The sequence below is a fragment of the Bombina bombina genome, chromosome 1 (assembly GCF_027579735.1).
Source record: "Bombina bombina isolate aBomBom1 chromosome 1, aBomBom1.pri, whole genome shotgun sequence".
Taxonomy (NCBI): domain Eukaryota; kingdom Metazoa; phylum Chordata; class Amphibia; order Anura; family Bombinatoridae; genus Bombina; species Bombina bombina.
The window spans coordinates 515,707,454-515,728,041 of record NC_069499.1 but is presented as its reverse complement, the minus strand read 5'-3'; the positions used below and the strand labels follow the sequence as shown (position 1 = coordinate 515,728,041).

General features: G+C 35.9%; 1 protein-coding gene across 1 annotated transcript in view; it reads left to right on the top strand.

The window, feature by feature from the left end:
• The window catches only part of LOC128638383 (growth/differentiation factor 8-like), a 48,782-nt gene extending 30,984 nt beyond the window's left edge, over positions 1-17,798 (top strand). Inside the window, exon 3 of the mRNA XM_053690318.1 lies at positions 17,193-17,798. Within this exon, the coding sequence (XP_053546293.1) occupies positions 17,193-17,573 (381 nt within the window). The 3' untranslated portion in view covers positions 17,574-17,798. The remainder of the gene's footprint in view (positions 1-17,192) is intronic.
• The last annotated feature ends 2,790 nt before the right edge of the window (positions 17,799-20,588 follow it).

The window sequence follows — 20,588 nt, the reverse complement described above, 5'->3', positions numbered from 1 at the left end:
GTTTAGTACATTTACAGTTCTTAACTGTATTCCCTGTCCTATTTTATGGTAGTCTTGTAGACTTCACAGCTTGGGTTTAGGATTCCAGATGTGATGGCTTGTGGACTCTCACCATCTTATGACAGTAAACAAATTTATGCTTACCTGATAAATTGATTTCATGATTGTGAGACTCCACAAGTTTTCCTTTCCTATTTTCTTATTTTTTCCTTTTCTTGGCTATATGTATGACTAAGGAGTCATGGGAAAGTGGGAGCAATTAAAGCTATATTGTGTGGGGTGTTTTGGCTCCTGCTGTAGGACTGGTCTTTAGTCACACATGTGATAGCTCATGGACTCTCACAATCAATAAATAAATGAATTTACCAGGTAAGCATAAATTTTGTTTTTATATTGACACATATCATCTTTGAAGATTGAAAAATATCTATTGGCTGACAACATGATGTTAATGATAAATATGTCTGTTTTTGTACTGTCTTCAATAAAAAAAATTTTTAAAATGTATTATTTTTTAAATTAATTTTTTAAAATTAATTACAAAAAAATGTGTAGTTCAATGAACAAGTCATCTCTGTTGTGTTTTATTGAAACCTTACAGCCTAATACAGTTAAAACACATGCATATCATCTGTTATATTATGAGCTACATAATGGTTTTTAATTTTACAATTAAATTTCCAGAACATTTTTTATTAAACATAAATATATAAATCATCCAAATTCTTCATCTCAAATTGAGATAAAGAATTTAGATGATTTGTAGATTAAAAAAAACAACAAAATTTTTTTGCAAATTCAATTTTGTGCGGGGTTTAATATGATTATACTGACTATATATTAATCCTGTAAGAGACGGCACCAAGAGTATTTTTATAGATACTTCTCATATATATTATATAAATCTGATTTTTTTTTTAAGGGGTAGGAGGTGCCACTCATATTTTCTGTATAAGATTTTTTTTTTTCATTTTGTTTTTAGTGTTTGGTTGAAATGTACATTTGGAAATATATCATACTGAACTGAATGCATACATATTTTGTATTTCTTCATTGTGTCAGTTCATTATTTCCTAATACCAATGTTATGCAAATATTTCAGAATGTCGAAACTGTTGTATAACAATATTCTTATACAATTCATTAATAAAAGGTGTAACATGGAATAAAAGTCACTTATACTAATTCTAATTAATTTAAGAAAAACAATGAAATGCTCACATACAGTATATGAAAACATGCATATAGTTTTTTGAGCAATAGGTTCCACATTTTTTAATGAAATTATCCTTTGATATAGAAATGTTAAGACATTTGATACTGTATAATAAATGGAGAGATTTAATTAAATTATTGTCATATATACACCTTACTCTGATTCATGTTAACGCTACATATATTTAGATATAATGCAGTTCATGTTAGTTTAACATGTATCTAAATCATTTAACTGTAAGTGAACTGCCATAAATAACACTGTTGTTTGCTATTATTTTATTTTTATAATCATGATGATTTTATTTATTGTTAAGCCACAATGGTGTCCGTATAATAATGCATACTTACACTAGAATTAAGATATAATGAAATATAATGAAATTGCACAATCTCTGGGTAATACTCGTATTATATTGTTTTGTAGGTGCTTAGGAAAATTACAAAGCCTGTTTCACCTTAGTTAGTTGTCAATTTGTTTGTTTGAAACCATGCATTGTCTGTGTGTGCAGGTTAGGGTCCCAGGAGGAGAGAGACCTTGACCTGGTCCTGGACTTAAACCGATTGGCACCAGATGCAACTAACTCTCCCATTTTTGCTTTTAAATAATACTGTGTGCTTGCTAGAGAGTGCCAGGTTTCCTGTGTTTTGTATGTATGCATGTATGTATGTGTGTACATATATATATATATATATATATATATATATATATATACAGTATATGTACTGTATGTATGTATAAATATATATATATATGCATAAATATGTATAAATATGTATATATATGTTTGTGTATATGTATATATATATATATATTTATATATATATATATATATATATATTTCATTAAAATTATGGAGGGAGATAAAAAACTGAAATTAAAATCCTCCATGTCTCAAAATTAAATCAATGTAAATATTTGCATAGGAAATTAGCACATCTAGGCAAGATTCCCCGCTTGCTTTTTCCCAGAAATACCTCATATACAATGTTACCAATGCACAAGAGAATTCTGGGTAAGATATGCAAATTCTCAGTTTTTTTGCTTCAAAATACTGTTTTAACACAGCTATCCTTTTAACAGGATTATTGCAGCAAACCAGAAATCACTCACTAGACAGCCTGTTTCGTTCTTTTTGGAACTCATCAGTAGGAGATAGATTTCTGGTTGCTGCATTGGTAAAGCTATTTTCAAGGTTAAACCGAAATTCATTAAAATTATGGGGGGAGATAAAAAACTGAAATTAAAATCCTCCATGTCTCAAAATTAAATCAATGTAAATATTTGCATAAGAAATTAGCACATCTAGGCAAGATTCCCCGCTTGCTTTTTCCCAGGAATACCTCATATACAATGTTACCAATGCACAAGAGAATTCTGGGTAAGATATGCAAATTCTCAGTTTTTTTGCTTCAAAATACTGTTTTAACACAGCTATCCTTTTAACAGGATTATTGCAGCAAACCAGAAATCACTCACTAGACAGCCTGTTTCGTTCTTTTTGGAACTCATCAGTAGGAGATAGATTTCTGGTTGCTGCATTGGTAAAGCTATTTTCAAGGTTAAACCAAAATTCATTAAAATTATGCGGGGAGATAAAAAACTGAAATTAAAATTCTCCATGTCTCAAAATTAAATCAATGTAAATATTTGCATAGGAAATTAGCACATCTAGGCAAGATTCCCCGATTGCTTTTTCCCAGAAATACCTAATATACAATGTTACCAATGCACAAGAGAATTCTGGGTAAGATATGCAAATTCTCAGTTTTTTTGCTTCAAAATACTGTTTTAACACAGCTATCCTTTAAACAGGATTATTGCAGTAAACCAGAAACCACTCACTAGATAGCCTGTTTCATCCTTTTTGGAACTTATCAGTAGGAGATAGATGTCTGGTTGCTGCATTGGTAAAGCTATTTTCAAGGTTAAACCAAAATTCATTAAAATTATGGGGGGAGATAAAAAACTGAAATTAAAATCCTCCATGTCTAAAAATTAATTCAATGTAAATATTTGCATAGGAAATTAGCACATCTAGGCAAGATTCCCCTTTACCAATGCAGCAACCAGAAATCTATCTCCTACTGATGAGTTCCAAAAAGAACGAAACAGGCTGTCTAGTGAGTGATTTCTGGTTTGCTGCAATAATCCTGTTAAAAGGATAGCTGTGTTAAAACAGTATTTTGAAGCAAAAAAACTGAGAATTTGCATATCTTACCCAGAATTCTCTTGTGCATTGGTAACATTGTATATGAGGTATTTCTGGGAAAAAGCAAGCGGGAAATCTTGTCTAGATGTGCTAATTTCCTATGCAAATATTTACATTGATATATATATATATATATATATATATATATATATATATAAAACAAAGAAGAGTCCAGACAGGGAGCTCAAAGCAAGTGAGTATTCATTTACAGTGTAATTTAGAAGCTCCTAAAATTATTATTGAGAGACAAATGGCTGTGATAGATAGCAGAGAAGGGGCTGGGGTGGGCGTCTGACACATTTCAACTCCTTAGAGCCTTAATCATAGACAGAATGTTGCCCTGATGCCCTGCTCTGACTGATATAGACTATGCTAACTTACTATTGGATATCAGAACCTGCCTGTGTCACTGGTGGGTGTATTCGTGCACAGAAAGAGCTACCTGTGTGAGTGAAATACCTTACACTACAAAGGTGGTAGTTTACTCATTCAACTGTAGTATTATGTATCTAACCCAGGTAGTACACATTTGAGACATTTACAATTAGAAAATCTGAGTGTGTGAAGGGTTGTGTCATTAGTTAGTCATCTATATTCTTGAGAATTAACAAAATTTAATTTAAGTTAATTAATGTTGTTCAGATGATTTTATATGATGTATATTAATACTACCTAATTGTTGATAATCATACTTTTCTACTACTCATCATAGATTTTGCCAACTATCATTTATTATCCTACTATCAACTCACTCTGATTCTAAATTTGGAAACCAATGGTGTTTTTCTAAGTACTATGTGCACTGTACAGTGAACTATATGTGCTCCTTTGTTGATATATGAGAAGGCATGCAACCAATCACAACGACATTTAATATTTTAAGATCATATCCTTTTAACTTTACTTGTTTTATCCTAGGAGATCTAAAGTATATGCTGTCAGGTTTTTATCATGCCCTTCAATTGATCAACTCAGGACCCTTAAACTAAACTAAACTAAATTGATGTACTGAAGACTACATACATTTGCATTAATGTATTAATACAGATAGTGACTTCGCTCAATTACTCATTGGAGAAAGAATGTAAAGAAGAGGAAACAAAGGAAGTAAAGGCGGTAAAAGTCCTTTACCAATGGTTGAGCAGATCCGTCTCAATATTGAGACCAGATGGTTGCCGACTACCTAGGGTAAAGATCCAGAACACCTCCTTGGTGAGGAGGTCCTTTGATCTGTCTCCACCCCTTGGCTTCCTTCTTATCTGATCAATTACCATCCAAGTGAATCCACTAATATCTTTGTTATGCTCTTCCACAAAGTGTTTGGAAGCTCCAGTGGGTGTAATGCCTCTTTTAATGTCATTTAGATGAGCTTGAATCCTGTCCCTGGCCTCACGAGAGGTGCACCCTACATATTGCTTCTGACAGACACTACATGTAATCATATAGATTAAAAAAGTCGATCTACAGTTTGTACATTGTGATAGTGAGTATACCTTCCGTGAGGCCAAGGATTGGAAAAATGTACCAGTGGTGACGTGCCTGCAAGCCTTGCAGGTACTATTTCCACATTTATAATGCCCCTTCTGTGACAACCAACTACTTTGTGGTTTCAATTTCTTGAGCATTGATGGTGAAATTTGGTTGCCTATTGTTGTGTTGTGTCTTGCTACACAAGAACAACCATTCTTGATGTCCTCTTTAAGAAGATCATCTGCCAACAGAATTGGCAAGTTTTTACGCAATAATTTGCAGATGGAATAGTACTGTGGACTAAAGGTAGTCACAAAGGTGGGTTTCTGTCTTGCTTCCTTTGTGACTTTTCTGGTTTCAAGGAGAGAATTCCTGTTAAGATGCTTAACATCATTCAGTGATTGATGCACCACTTTGGCGTCATATCCACGTTCCAACAACCTCTTGGTTAGTGTATCAATCTCGGCCAATGCACATAGTACTTAGAAAAACACCATTGGTTTCCAAATTTAGAATCAGAGTGAGTTGATAGTAGGATAATAAATTATAGTTGGCAAAATCTATGATGATTAGTAGAAAAGTATGATTATCAACAATTAGGTAGTATTAACATACATCATACAAAATCATCTGAACAACATTAATTAACTTAAATTAAATTTTGTTAATTCTCAAGAATATAGATTACTAACTAATGACACAACCCTTCACACACTCAGATTTTCTAATTGTAAATGTCTCAAATGTGTACTACCTGGGTTAGATACATAATACTACAGTTGAATGAGTAAACTACCACCTTTGTAGTGTAAGGTATTTCACTCACACAGGTAGCTCTTTCTGTGCACGAATATGCCCACCAGTGACACAGGCAGGTTCTGATATCCAATAGTAAGTTAGCATAGTCTATATCAGTCAGAGCAGGGCATCAGGGTAACATTATGTCTATGATTAAGGCTCTAAGGAGTTGAAATGCGTCAGACGCCCACCCCAGCCCCTTCTCTGCTATCTATCACAGTCATTTGTCTATCAATAATAATTTTAGGAGCTTCTAAATTACACTGTAAATAAATACTCACTTGCTTTGAGCTCCCTGTCTGGACTCTTCTTTGTTTTCTATGCAATTCCACGGCGATGGAGATCGCAAGCACAGACAAAGCTTGGCAGTGAGTTCCTTTCCTCTGGCAACCAGGAGTTGTTTGGGACGCGAGCGCTATTTGGAATAGGATCACACACGCATGCTGAGACCAAGGAGTGACGTCATCAGCAGCGGACGGAGGACACAGGCTGCAAGCACACGCTGAGGGCTCACGGAGCCGGGAGAAAACAGCGTACAAGCAGACAGTTCCAGGAGACGAAACAGGAGTGGGGCATATACCGGGCAAACAGGTACCGCACAATATAGATACTTGTATATGACTTTGTACGCTCAACACAGCTGAACTTTGAAAAGTAATTCTATAAAGGATTGTTTGGTACATAACTGTCAGACTGTTACCATTAGTATTTTGCCAACACACTGCTCTATTAATCGACTGTTGTCCATATTATACTCCACTTAGTTCCAACATACCCACATCGAGAACAAGTAACAAGGACCGACCCGTCTGAGACTGAACCCCTAAGTTTATATATATATATATATATATATATATATATATGCAGTTCATGTTAGTTTAACATGTATCTAAATCATTTAACTGTAAGTGAACTGCCATAAATAACACTGTTGTTTGCTATTATTTTATTTTTATAATCATGATGATTTTATTTATTGTTAAGCCACAATGGTGACCGTATAATAATGCATACTTAAACTAGAATTAAGATATAATGAAATTGCACAATCTCTGGGTAATGCATAACGTATCCTTTATCATAAGGATCCCATGGCGGCTAGGCTCAAGACCAATAATGCTTAGTGTCTGCAAAAGATAAAATACACTAATATATTTTTAACAATTTAGACAAATTGTACTTGTATTATATTGTTTTGTAGGTGCTTAGGAAAATTACAAAGCCTGTTTCACCTTGGTTGGTTGTCAATTTGTTTGTTTGACCATGCATTGTCTGTGTGTGCAGGTTAGGGTCCCAGGAGGAGAGAGACCTTGACCTGGTCCTGGACTTAAACCGATTGGCACCAGATGCAACTAACTCTCCCATTTTTGCTTTTAAATAATACTGTGTGCTTGCTAGAGAGTGCCAGGTTTCCTGTGTGTTGTATGTATGCATGTATGTATGTGTGTGTATATATATATATATATATATATATATATATATGTGCATAAATATGTATAAATATGTATATATATGTGTATATATATATATATATATATATATATATATATATATATAATTCATTAAAATTATGGAGGGACTGGAGGGAGATAAAAAACTGAAATTAAAATCCTCCATGTCTCAAAATTAAATCAATGTAAATATTTGCATAGGAAATTAGCACATCTAGGCAAGATTCCCCGCTTGCTTTTTCCCAGAAATACCTCATATACAATGTTACCAATGCACAAGAGAATTCTGGGTAAGATATGCAAATTCTCAGTTTTTTTGCTTCAAAATACTGTTTTAACACAGCTATCCTTTTTACAGGATTATTGCAGCAAACCAGAAATCACTCACTAGACAGCCCGTTTCGTTCTTTTTGGAACACATCAGAAGGAGATAGATTTCTGGTTTCTGCATTGGTATAGCTATTTTCAAGGTTAAACCAAAATTCATTAAAATTATGGGGGAGATAAAAAACTGAAATTAAAATCCTCCATGTGTGAAAATTATATCAATGTAAATATTTGCATAGGAAATTAGCACATCTAGGCAAGATTCCCCTTTACCAATGCAGCAACCAGAAATCTATCTCCTACTGATGAGTTCCAAAAAGAACGAAACAGGCTGTCTAGTGAGTGATTTCTGGTTTGCTGCAATAAACCTGTTAAAAGGATAGCTGTGTTAAAACAGTATTTTGAAGCAAAAAAACTGAGAATTTGCATATCTTACCCAGAATTCTCTTGTGCATTGGTAACATTGTATATTAGGTATTTCTGGGAAAAAGCAATCGGGGAATCTTGCCTAGATGTGCTAATTTCCTATGCAAATATTTACATTGATTTAATTTTGAGACATGGAGAATTTTAATTTCAGTTTTTTATCTCCCCGCATAATTTTAATGAATTTTGGTTTAACCTTGAAAATAGCTTTACCAATGCAGCAACCAGAAACCTATCTCCTACTGATGAGTTCCAAAAAGAACGAAACAGGCTGTCTAGTGAGTGATTTCTGGTTTGCTGCAATAATCCTGTTAAAATGATAGCTGTGTTAAAACAGTATTTTGAAGCAAAAAAACTGAGAATTTGCATATCTTACCCAGAATTCTCTTGTGCATTGGTAACATTGTATATGAGGTATTTCTGGGAAAAAGCAAGCGGGGAATCTTGCCTAGATGTGCTAATTTCTTATGCAAATATTTACATTGATTTAATTTTGAGACATGGAGGATTTTAATTTCAGTTTTTTAGAGGATAGCTGTGTTAAAACAGTATTTTGAAGCAAAAAAAATTGAGAATTTGCATATCTAATTAGCATATCTAACCCAGAATTCTCTTGTGCATTGGTAACATTATATATGAGGTATTTCTGGGAAAAAGCAAGCGGGAAATCTTGTCTAGATGTGCTAATTTCCTATGCAAATATTTACATTGATTTATATATATATATAAGAAAGCTAAAAGCAGGCTAATCATCATTTGCATATCTTACCCAGATTCCTTTGCTGCATTGGAAACATTGTAGTTAGAGAGTTTCTGGGTTTAAAGCAAGTCTTCTGACTTGTTTAGATTTGTAAATGGTTTACACAATGAGTTATTTTCTCTCTCTCTCTCTCTCTCTCTCTCTCTCTCTCTCTCTCTCTCTCTCTCTCTCTGTATATATATATATATATATATATATATATATATATATATATATATATATATATATATACAGGCATGCAAATGAAATCTTAGTCTTTTTTTTTTTTTTCATTTGGAGATAACCATTCAATGGGTGTTTTTCTTTTAGGAGAAACAACAGTTTTTAGCATTACACCTTGGGGATTTCATATACATAAATATAAAAAAAAAGATTGTTGTATTCCCAGAATGTATGTATGTGTGTGTTTATATATGTGTATATATATATATATATATATATACATATATAGATATAGATATAAATATATATACAGTGTATGTATATACAGTATGTATAATTATGTATGTATATATGTGTGTATACCAAGTGACATATTTAAAGAAACAGGCATATTGTTTCATCCCTTTAAATTAGATTGCCTAATTTAAATTGATAAACAGCAATAATAACAGTGTCAATAAGATAAAAATTTAAGAAACAAAATACAAAGATGGGTAATAGACTCTGCATAACTAAGTATGCCAATCAGAATTATTTTACATCTTGGATAAAGATTAACTCATATTAACTCAATACATGAAGCATTCATTGCACAATCCAACATGAGCAACATGTCTTTCCTCTATGATCATGGGTTGTTCCTCCATTGCAGACCCATAATGTATACCTCCCAGATTACAACCACTGTGGCTATCTCTGATAGAAGGGTGACAAATATTTTAGTGGATTACCTGGGCCATCAAGGTGCCCTGCTGACATCCACTCCTATCGCACCCCTGGTATGTAACAGATTATATCAGCCACTTGAAATCTGGTACTGAATTTAATCCTCCCGGGACTATAGTTCCCAGACAATACATCCATTTTGCTTCCGTGATTAGTAGAAGTTTGTCCCTTTTACCACCTCTATCCAATTTCTGAACGTGGTCAATCAAAGTATATCGTATGGAGGACACAGAGTGCCTGTTTTTGGCACAATGAAGTGCCACCGGTTGGTCGGAATGACCCTTCTCCAAGGCTTGTCTTATAGCTAGCCTATGATTGGCCATCCATTCCCTTAGTGTGCCCTTCGTCTTGCCCATGTAGAATTTTGAACAAGGACAAACCAATAGGTAAACCACATGTGTGGTAGTACACATTATTGAATGTCGAATGGTGTATACTTTGTTCATGTGGGGATGATGAAATCTTTTGGTTGATATCAGTCCATTACAAGTTACACAGCCTGTGCATTTATAGCTGCCCTTCACATTAACTCCTGTCTGATCCAGATAACACTGTTTGGGATCCATCTTGACCAATAGATCCCAGAAGTTAGTACCTCTTCTGAAGGCCATTATCAGTGTGTACTGTTTTGAAAATCTAAGTTTAGGATCCAAAACCAGGATCGGCCAATGTTTCCTGAGAGTTTTTCCAGTATTGTCTGTCCCTGGACCAAATGTAGTGGCCATAATCATTCTCTTGGCATCCTTTTCTTCCCTCTATTTAGTAATCAACTCATCTTGAGTATATGTCTGAACAATGTCCAGTACTGGATCAATGATCCTCTGTTTATATCCCCTTTGAAGGAACTTATCCCCCATTTCTTTTAACTGAGAGACTCCTACAGCATGGTTAGTATTGTTACGAATTGTCCTAACCATTTGAGATTTTACGATCCCTCTAAACAAAGCGGGTGGATGGCAATTATCTGCCCGCAACAGTGAGTTGAGGTCTGTAGATTTTTAAAAAAGTGTAGTGCCAATCCTATTTCCATCCCTAAAAATGTTAAGATCTAGAAAATTAATACTCTCAGCGTTGTGTCTAATTTTAAACCGTACAGTTGTGTCTGTCTGGTTAAGGTTTTCAAACCGCATCTTCAAGCTATCCATACCACCCCGCAAGATGAGGAAGATGTCATCTATGTATCTGTGATAAAATACCAAAGATGACATCTCCCCCATCCAGATAAATCTGTCTTCAAAGTCAGATATAAAAATATTGGCATAGGCTGGGGCCATATTTGACCCCATTGCCGTTGCTGCCATTTGTAGATAAAAATCAGTCTCAAAACGAAAATAATTCTGATGAAGACAAAAATCAATAAGTGATAGCAAGTACTAAACCGGAGGTCCCTCATACAATGTATCCAACAAAAGATGCTTTTTGACGGCCAACAGTCCCACAACATGAGGAATAATGGTGTACAGACTGTTGACGTCTAAGATAACAAGAATGTCATCCTCTTGAATCCTTGCATTACTTAGTAATTTGATCAGCTGATTAGTAGCAAGCAAAAAAGAACAAATTAGTTTTACTATGGGTTGGAGAAGGAAGTCAATATATCGTGCCACAGGCTGTGAAAGCGAATCTACCGCAGACATGATGGGATGCCCCGGGGGTTTATCAAGGGTTTTTTGAATCTTTGGTATAGTGTAAAGTACAGGGATCCTAGGATACTGTTTAGTGCAATAATTAAAGATCTATTCTGGTATAAACCCTTGTTCATATCCAAAGGACAACAATGAGTCCAATTTTTTCTTAAAAGGTACTGTTGGATCAAACGTGAGTTTTTTTATATGTGGTGTGGTCAGCAAGTTGCTGCAATATGTCCTCCCTGTAGTCCTTATAGTCCAATAGGACTATGGCCCCAACCTTATCGCCGGGCCTAATGACTATGGAGGTATCCATTTGCAGTGACTTAATGGTTCCACGTTCCTCATTTGTCAAATTTTGTTTCCATTAGGAATATTGTGCATCATACTCCAATTCTTGGGTAATGAGCCTGGTGTAAGTTTTTATACTCGGGCTACAATTGGTTGGTTCAAAAGAACTAGCTTTCTTATTTTAACACTTCTATGGAATTTATAAATATCCAACTTCAGATCTAATTCAGTGAGTTTTATTACCTGGTACAAATGTGAGATCTTTATTCAATTGGGACTTTTCAGAGGTAGTCAGGGAATGTGAGCTCAAATTGATAACAATGTCATTCATCGGCCCCTGCGTTAGGGTCTTATATGCTGGGAACAGCCCTTAACAACTTATTTTCACAAGTGTGCAGTGAAAGATAAAGACATTTACATATATATTATTATTTTCTTGAAACCGGAAGTGATCTCAGTAGCTACTTCCTGTTCACTGTGGTGTTGCAACACATTGATGTGTTCCACTGCAATGTTTGGTGCTTTTTTGGAAGGAAAGGGAGGTATGTTTGTGCTTTAACACTTATTTGTGACACTATATATTGTGCTGTGTTTGTATACTTTGCACTGTTTGATCTGATGAAAGGTCTTATGTAGATCTGAAACGTCATCTAATAGATTTGACACTTATTTGTGAAAAGCCTGAGAGTGCATCATCTTTGCTTTTATATATATATATATATATATTTATATATATATATATGTGTGTGTGTGTGTGTGTGTGTGTGTGTGTATATATATATATACAGTATATATATATATATATATATATTATATATATATATATATATATATATATACAGACATGCAAATGAAATGTTAGTCTTTTATTTTTATTTGGAGATAATCGTTAATTGTGTGTTTTTCTTTTAGGAGAAATAACAATTTTAAGCAATACACATTAGGGATGTCATATACATATATATAAAAAGAAAGATTGTTGTATTCCCAGAATGGGTTCATGTGTAGTGCATGATCATTATATATGCTTCACATATATGCAGTAGATATTATATGTGCAGGTTATTCTGTTCAGAAATATATCTAAATAATGTTGTTCTATGGTTCTAATACTGGTCAGGCTTATCTATAGTTCCAGGTGCCAAACTGGGCTAGACCAGATAAACTAACAACACAACATTAAACACTATCGGCTAGATTACGAGTTTTGCGGTATGGGTGAAAAAGCAGCGTTAAGGCTCTTTTTCACTACCACTGGTATTACGAGTCTTGCAGGTTTAGCTGCACCGCACACTTTTTTGGCCGGAAACGCAACGTAACTACTGCAGCTTTCAAAAAGTCCTTTTTCAATGGGACTTCCTTTGTGCTGGTATTACGAGTCTGCCTGGGAGGCCGAAAAGTGAGCAGTACAGCCTAAAACTACAAGATCCATACCGTAAACTGAAAGTCATTAGTTATGGGTTTTATGCTACAATGCCGTAACATAAAACTCATAACTAAAGTGCTTAAAAGTACACTAACACCCATAAACTATCTATTAACCCCTAAACCAAGGCTCTCCCGCATCACAAACACTAAAATAAAATTATTAACCCCTAATCTGCCGCTCCGGACATCGCCGCCACTAGAATAAACATTTTAACCCCTAAAACGCCGCACTCCCACATCGCAAACCCTAGATAAATATTATTAACCCCTAATCTGCTGTCCCTAACATCGCCGCAACCTACATTACTGTTATTAACCTCTATTCTGCTGCCCCCAATGTCGCCGCCACTATACTAAAGTTATAAACCCCTAAACCTAACCCTAAGTCTAACCCTAACACCCCCTACTTTAATATAATTAAAATAAATCTAATAAAAAATTCCTATCATTAACTAAATAATGCCTATTTAAAACTTAATACTTACCTGTAAAATAAACCCTAAGCTAGCTACAATATAATTAATAGTTACATTATAGCTAGCTTAGCTTTTATTTTTATTTCACAGGCAAGTTTGTATTTATTTTAACTAGGTAGACTAGTTACTAAATAGTTATTAACTATTTACTAACTACCTAGCTAAAATAAATACAAATTTTGCACGCAAAATAAAACCTAACCTGTCTTACACTAACACCTAGCCTTAAACTACAATTAAATAAATGTAATTAATTAAATACAATTAACTAAATTACAAAAAACAACAAACACTAAATTACACAAAATTAAAAAAAATTTTATCACATATTTAAACTAATTACACCTAATCTAATAACCCTATCAAAATAAAAAGCCCCCCCCCCCCCAAATAAAAAAACCCTAGCCTACAATAAACTACCAATAGCCCTTAAAAGGGCCTTTTGTGGGGCATTGCCCCAAAGAAATCAGCTCTTTTTCCTTTAAAAAAAATACAAACAACCCCCCAACAGTAAAACCCACCACCCACACAACCATCCCCCCAAATAAAATCCTAACTAAAAAAAAAATAAGCTCCCCATTGCCCTGAAAAGGGCATTTGGATTGGCATTGCCCTTAAAAGGGCATTTAGCTCTTTTTTGGTGCCCAAAAGCCCTAATCTAAAAATAAAACCCACCCATTAAACCCTTAAAAAACCTAACACTAACCCCGGAAATGCCACTTACAGTTTTTGAATAACCAACATCCTTCCTCAACGAAGCGGCAGAAGTCCTCATCAAAGCCAGCAGAAGTCTTCATCCAAGCCGGCAGAAGTCTTCATCCAAGCCGGCAGAAGTCTTCATCCAGACGGCATCTTCTAATCAGCCAATAGAATGCAAGCTGAATTCTATTGACTGATTGCATCAGCCAATAGGATTTTTTCACCTTTAATTCTGATTGGCTAATAGAATTCTATCAGCCAATCACAATTCAAGGGATGCCATCTTGGATGACGTCACTTAAAAGAACCTTCATTCTTCAGTCGCCGTGGAAAGAAGAGGATGCTCCGCGCCGGATGTCTTGAAGATGGAGCGCTCCGCACCGGATGGATGGAGATAGTAGATGCCATCTGGATGAAGACTTCTGCCTGCTTGGATGAAGACTTCGGCCTGCTTGGATGAAGACTTCTGCCGGCTTCTATGAGGACTTCTGCCGCTTTGTTGAGGATGGATGTCGGGTCTTCAAAAACTGTAAGTGGATCTTCGGGGGTTAGTGTTAGTTTTTTTTAAGGGTGTATTGGGTGGGTTTTATTTTTAGATTAGGGCTTTTGGGAACCGAAAAAGAGCTAAATGCCCTTTTAAGGGCAATGCCCATCCAAATGTCCTATTCAGGGCAATGGGGAGCTTAGGTTTTTTAGTTAGGATTTTATTTGGGGGGTTGGTTGTGTGGGTGGTGGGTTTTACTGTTGGGGGTTGTTTGTATTTTTTTTACAGGTAAAAGAGCTGATTTCTTTGGGGCAATTCCCCGCAAAAGGCCCTTTTGAGGGCTATTGGTAGTTTATTGTAGGCTAGGGTTTTTTTTTATTTTGGGGGGGCTTTTTTTTTTTTTTTTGATAGGGCTATTAGATTAGGTTTAATTAGTTAGTTTAATTTGTTAGTAAAAGGAAGGTTAGGTTTTATTTTACAGGTAAATTTGTATTTATTTTAGCTAGGTTGCTAGTAAATAGTTAATAACTATTTACTAACTAGTCTACCTAGTTAAAATAAATACAAACTTAGCTGTGAAATAAAAATAAAAGCTAAGATAGATACAATGTAAATATTAGTTATATTGTAGCTAGCTTAGGGTTTATTTTACAGTTAAGTATTTAGTTTTAAATATGAATTATTTAGTTAATGATAGTAATTTTTTATTAGATTTATTTTAATTATAATAAAGTAGGGGGTGTTAGAGTTAGACTTAGGATTAGGTTTAGGAGTTTATAACTTTAGTACAGTGGCGGCGGCATTGGTGGTGGCAGATTAGGGGTTAATAAATGTAGGTAGGTGGCGGCAGATTAGAGGTTAATAAGTGTAGTTAGGTGGCGGCGACGTTGGGGGCGGCAGATTAGGGGTTAATAAGTGTACTGTAGGTGGTGGCAATGCCGGGGCGGCAGATTAGGGGTTAATAAGTGTAATGTAGGTGGCAGCGATGTTAGGGGCGGCAGATTGGGGGTTAATAAGTGTAGGTAGGTGGCGGCAATGTCGGGGGCGGCAGATTAGGGGTTAATAAGTGTAGGTAGGTGGCGGAGACATTGGGGCGGCAGATTAAGGGTTAATAAGTGTACTGTAGGTGGCGGCGATGTTGGGGCGGCAGTTCAGAGGTTAATAAATGTAATTTAGTTGGCGGCGATGTTAGGGACGGTAGATTAGGGGATAATAAGTGTAGGTAGGTGGCGGCTATGTCGGGGGCGGCAGATTAGGGGTCAATAAGTGTAATGTAGATGTCGGCGATGTCGGGGGCGGCAGATTAGGGGTGTTTAGACTTTGGGTTTATGTTAGGGTGTTAGGTGTAAACATAAATTTTTATTTCTCCATAGGAATCAATGGGGCTGCGTTACGGAGCTTTACGCTCCTTTATTGTAGGTGTTAGACTTTTTTTTAGCCGGCTCTCCCCATTGATGTCTATGGGGAAATCGTGCACAAGCATGTAAAACCAGCTCATTGCGGTGCTGGTATTGGAGTGCGGTATGGAGCTCAATTTTGCTCAACGCTCACTTCTTGCTTGCTAACGCCAGGTTTATGAAAACCTGTAATAGCGGCACTATAGGGAGTTGAGTGGTGGAAATAACTTGCAAGTTAGCACCGAACAGCACTTACCGCAAAACTCGTAATCTAGCCGTATATAATTTTTTATGTATGATTCTTAAAAATCAAACCATTAAAAACATAAAAGAGAGCATGTTTTTGTTTTCTCATTATTGAATATCTGTGGACGTTTAAGAATTAGTACATCTAAATGGGTAATAAATGAAATTATTGCATGTTTCATCAGTAAATTCATTTTAGTTGGGTCTACAATTTACCAAGTTCTTAGTCTGCTATATGACATCATTAGGTAAAGTCATGCTTCCTGCAAAATATTTACAGCTCAGCTCCATAAAAGTTAGTGTACATGGCTTCTAAAAAAGGTTCTTGGTTCAAATACTCTTACCTATAACAGACTGTAAAGTAGTGTGTTACAGCCTAAGGTTTAAAGGGGCATGAAAGTCAACATTAAACATGGTTCAGATAGAGCGTGCAATTGTAAGAGACTTTTAAATTTACTTTTATTGCAAAGTTTAGTTTCTTGGTATCCTTTATTGAAAATAATACTTAGGTAGGCTCAAAAGTAGCTGTTCACTACTGGGAGCTAGCTGGTGATTGTTGGATACACATATGTACCTGTTGCTCATCATATGTGTTTAGCAAGCTTCCAGTAATCCATTGTTATTCTGGAGCTAACTTATTACTACTTATAATAAATGCTCTAATACACTTTATCCCTTTAAGCAACATTTCATTTATCATATGTGCCCTTTAAATAAAGACATATATGATATATAAAAACTTGTTTAATGTCAATTCATAGCTTAATAAAAAAAATATGAATCTGCATGAGGTCCTGGGTGAGGAAGTGCAGTAGTATCACAGTTGTCACTGCATGCTACATCTGAAGGGAAGTACAGAGTTTACTTTGCCAAGTACTGAAACCAAGCGTTTCCCTGCTCTTCTATGTTTAATTGAAAACTTAAACTCTGCCATTAACCTACATTTCTGCCAGCATCAATTTAATCGATTACTTTATCTCCTTTTCTTCCACTAGAGTCCATTTCTGGAAATCAAACTTATGGACACAGTAAAACGAATGAGAAGAGATTCTGGACTTGACTGTGATGAGCATTCAAATGAAACTATGTGCTGTCGTTATCCCTTAACAATAGACTTTGATGCTTTTGAATGGGATTGGGTTATTGCACCAAGAACATATAAAGCCAACTACTGTTTAGGAGAATGTGGAATTGAGTTTTTACAAAAATACCCCCATTTCCACGTTGTTCATCAAGCAAATCCTAAAAACCCAACAGGGCCATGCTGCTCTCCAACTAAAATGTCCCCTCTTGTTATGCTGTATTTCAATGACAATGCAGAAGTAATCTTAGGAAAAATTCCTGGCATGGTGGTGGATCGTTGTGGGTGCATATAAGCATTCCTTTAGTTCGTAATATCTAATTGACACATATCAAATAGTTAAATTATTATGTATCTAAATTAATATACACACCTTTACTATAAATTTACCAAAGTACTATGATGCTTTATTTGAGCCACACATAAGAGGTCATGGTATAAAAGGCAACTGAGTTTTAACTGTTGACACACAAATTTGATTGAACAATTCCAATAAAATTCCTATAAAAAACTGAACAAATGTAGCACTTCAATACAAATATAAAAATTACTATTGAGTATATCTATTATTTCTGTTATAGCAAAACGTAAGATAAAATAGAAATATTAACATATTTATTATTTCTTGCTGTGCCCTAAGCGTGCTTATTAAATAAAAAAAACTTGAAAATGTTAGATTTGTTAAAAAAAGGTCATAAGAGGAGAAATGTATGCATAGGATATATATATACAGTAAATAAATAAATATATATATATATATATATATATATATATATATATATATATATATATGTTGCGGGTAAAGTAAGAAATTGGGTATTCCTAGCAAAACCCAAGCCGTGGGTAAAGCCTGATGTAACACGATAAATCTTTTCGAGTGCATCAAACATATATGCGCTGTAATTTACACATCTTAACTATCTTTTTTGCCTCCGTCTGAGGGGGTCAAGGGGGGCACAGCCCCCCTTCTACATATCATTCCCCAAGGTTCACTTGGGATGGATGCCAGAGGATTGGCAGAGAGCCTTCCTTGAACCCCTCAGGCAGAGGCAAAAAAAATAGTGTAGATGGGGGAATTACATTACATCAGGCTTTACCCACAGCCAACTGGGTAATGTCAGGTTTACCTACCGGGTAATCCTAGAATTTCCCGGATTTCTGACTTTACCCGCTATATATATATATATATATATATATATATATATATACATATATATATATATATATATATATAAATTGTAGCAAAGAAGCACTCACTGAACGGTTCCAACTGTGACAAAAAGTTTTAATTCAAACAAGTGACGTTTCGGGACAGTAACAGTCCCTTCCTCTGACAGAGGAAGGGACTGTTACTGTCCCGAAACGTCACTTGTTTGAATTAAAACTTTTTGTCACAGTTGGAATCGTTCAGTGAGTGCTTCTTTGCTACAATTTATCTACTATCTCACAGCACCCTGACAAGTTGCATAAGTTGGTGAGAGTGCACTTACACCATCGCTTGATATATATAACATAATTTATGCTTACCTGATAAATTCCTTTCTTCTGTTGTGTGATCAGTCCACGGGTCATCATTACTTCTGGGATATAACTCCTCCCCAACAGGAAATGCAAGAGGATTCACCCAGCAGAGCTGCATATAGCTCCTCCCCTCTACGTCAGTCCCAGTCATTCGACCAAGAATCAACGAGAAAGGAGTAACCAAGGGTGAAGTGGTGACTGGAGTATAATTTAAAAAATATTTACCTGCCTTAAAACAGGGCGGGCCGTGGACTGATCACACAACAGAAGAAAGGAATTTATCAGGTAAGCATAAATTATGTTTTCTTCTGTTATGTGTGATCAGTCCACGGGTCATCATTACTTCTGGGATACCAATACCAAAGCAAAAGTACACGGATGACGGGAGGGATAGGCAGGCTCATTATACAGAAGGAACCACTGCCTGAAGAACCTTTCTCCCAAAAATAGCCTCCGAAGAAGCAAAAGTGTCAAATTTGTAAAATTTGGAAAAAGTATGAAGCGAAGACCAAGTTGCAGCCTTGCAAATCTGTTCAACAGAGGCCTCATTCTTAAAGGCCCAAGTGGAAGCCACAGCTCTAGTGGAGTGGGCTGTAATTCTTTCAGGAGGCTGCTGTCCAGCAGTCTCATAGGCTAAACGTATTATGCTACGAAGCCAAAAAGAGAGAGAGGTAGCAGAAGCTTTTTGACCTCTCCTCTGTCCAGAATAAACGACAAACAGGGAAGAAGTTTGGCGAAAATCTTTAGTTGCCTGCAAGTAGAACTTGAGGGCACGAACTACATCCAGATTGTGTAGAAGACGTTCCTTCTTTGAAGAAGGATTTGGACACAGGGATGGAACAACAATCTCTTGATTGATGTTCCTGTTAGTGACTACCTTAGGTAAGAACCCAGGTTTAGTACGCAGAACTACCTTGTCTGAGTGAAAAATCAGATAAGGGGAATCACAATGTAAGGCTGATAACTCAGAAACTCTTCGAGCCGAGGAAATAGCCATTAAAAACAGAACTTTCCAAGATAACAATTTTATATCAATGGAATGAAGGGGTTCAAACGGAACACCCTGTAAAACGTTAAGAACTAAGTTTAAACTCCATGGCGGAGCAACAGCCTTAAACACAGGCTTGATCCTAGCTAGAGCCTGACAAAAGGCCTGGACGTCTGGATCTTCTGACAGACGCCTGTGTAACAAGATGGACAGAGCTGAAATCTGTCCCTTTAATGAGCTAGCTGATAAACCCTTTTCTAAGCCTTCTTGTAGAAAAGACAATATCCTAGCGATCCTAACCTTACTCCAGGAGTAACCTTTGGATTCGCACCAGTATAGATATTTCCGCCATATTTTATGGTAAATCCTTCTGGTAACAGGCTTCCTAGCCTGAATCAGGGTATCAATAACCGACTCAGAAAAACCACGTTTTGATAAAATCAAGCGTTCAATTTCCAAGCAGTCAGCTTCAGAGAAGTTAGATTTTGATGTTTGAATGGACCCTGTATCAGAAGGTCCTGTCTTAGAGGTAGAGACCAAGGCGGACAGGATGACATGTCCACTAGATCTGCATACCAAGTCCTGCGTGGCCATGCAGGTGCTATTAGAATTACTGATGCTCTCTCCTGTTTGATTTTGGCAATCAATCGAGGAAGCAGCGGGAAGGGTGGAAACACATAAGCCATCCCGAAGTTCCAAGGTGCTGTCAAAGCATCTATCAGAACTGCTTCCGGATCCCTGGATCTGGACCCGTAGCGAGGAAGTTTGGCGTTCTGGCGAGACGCCATGAGATCTATCTCT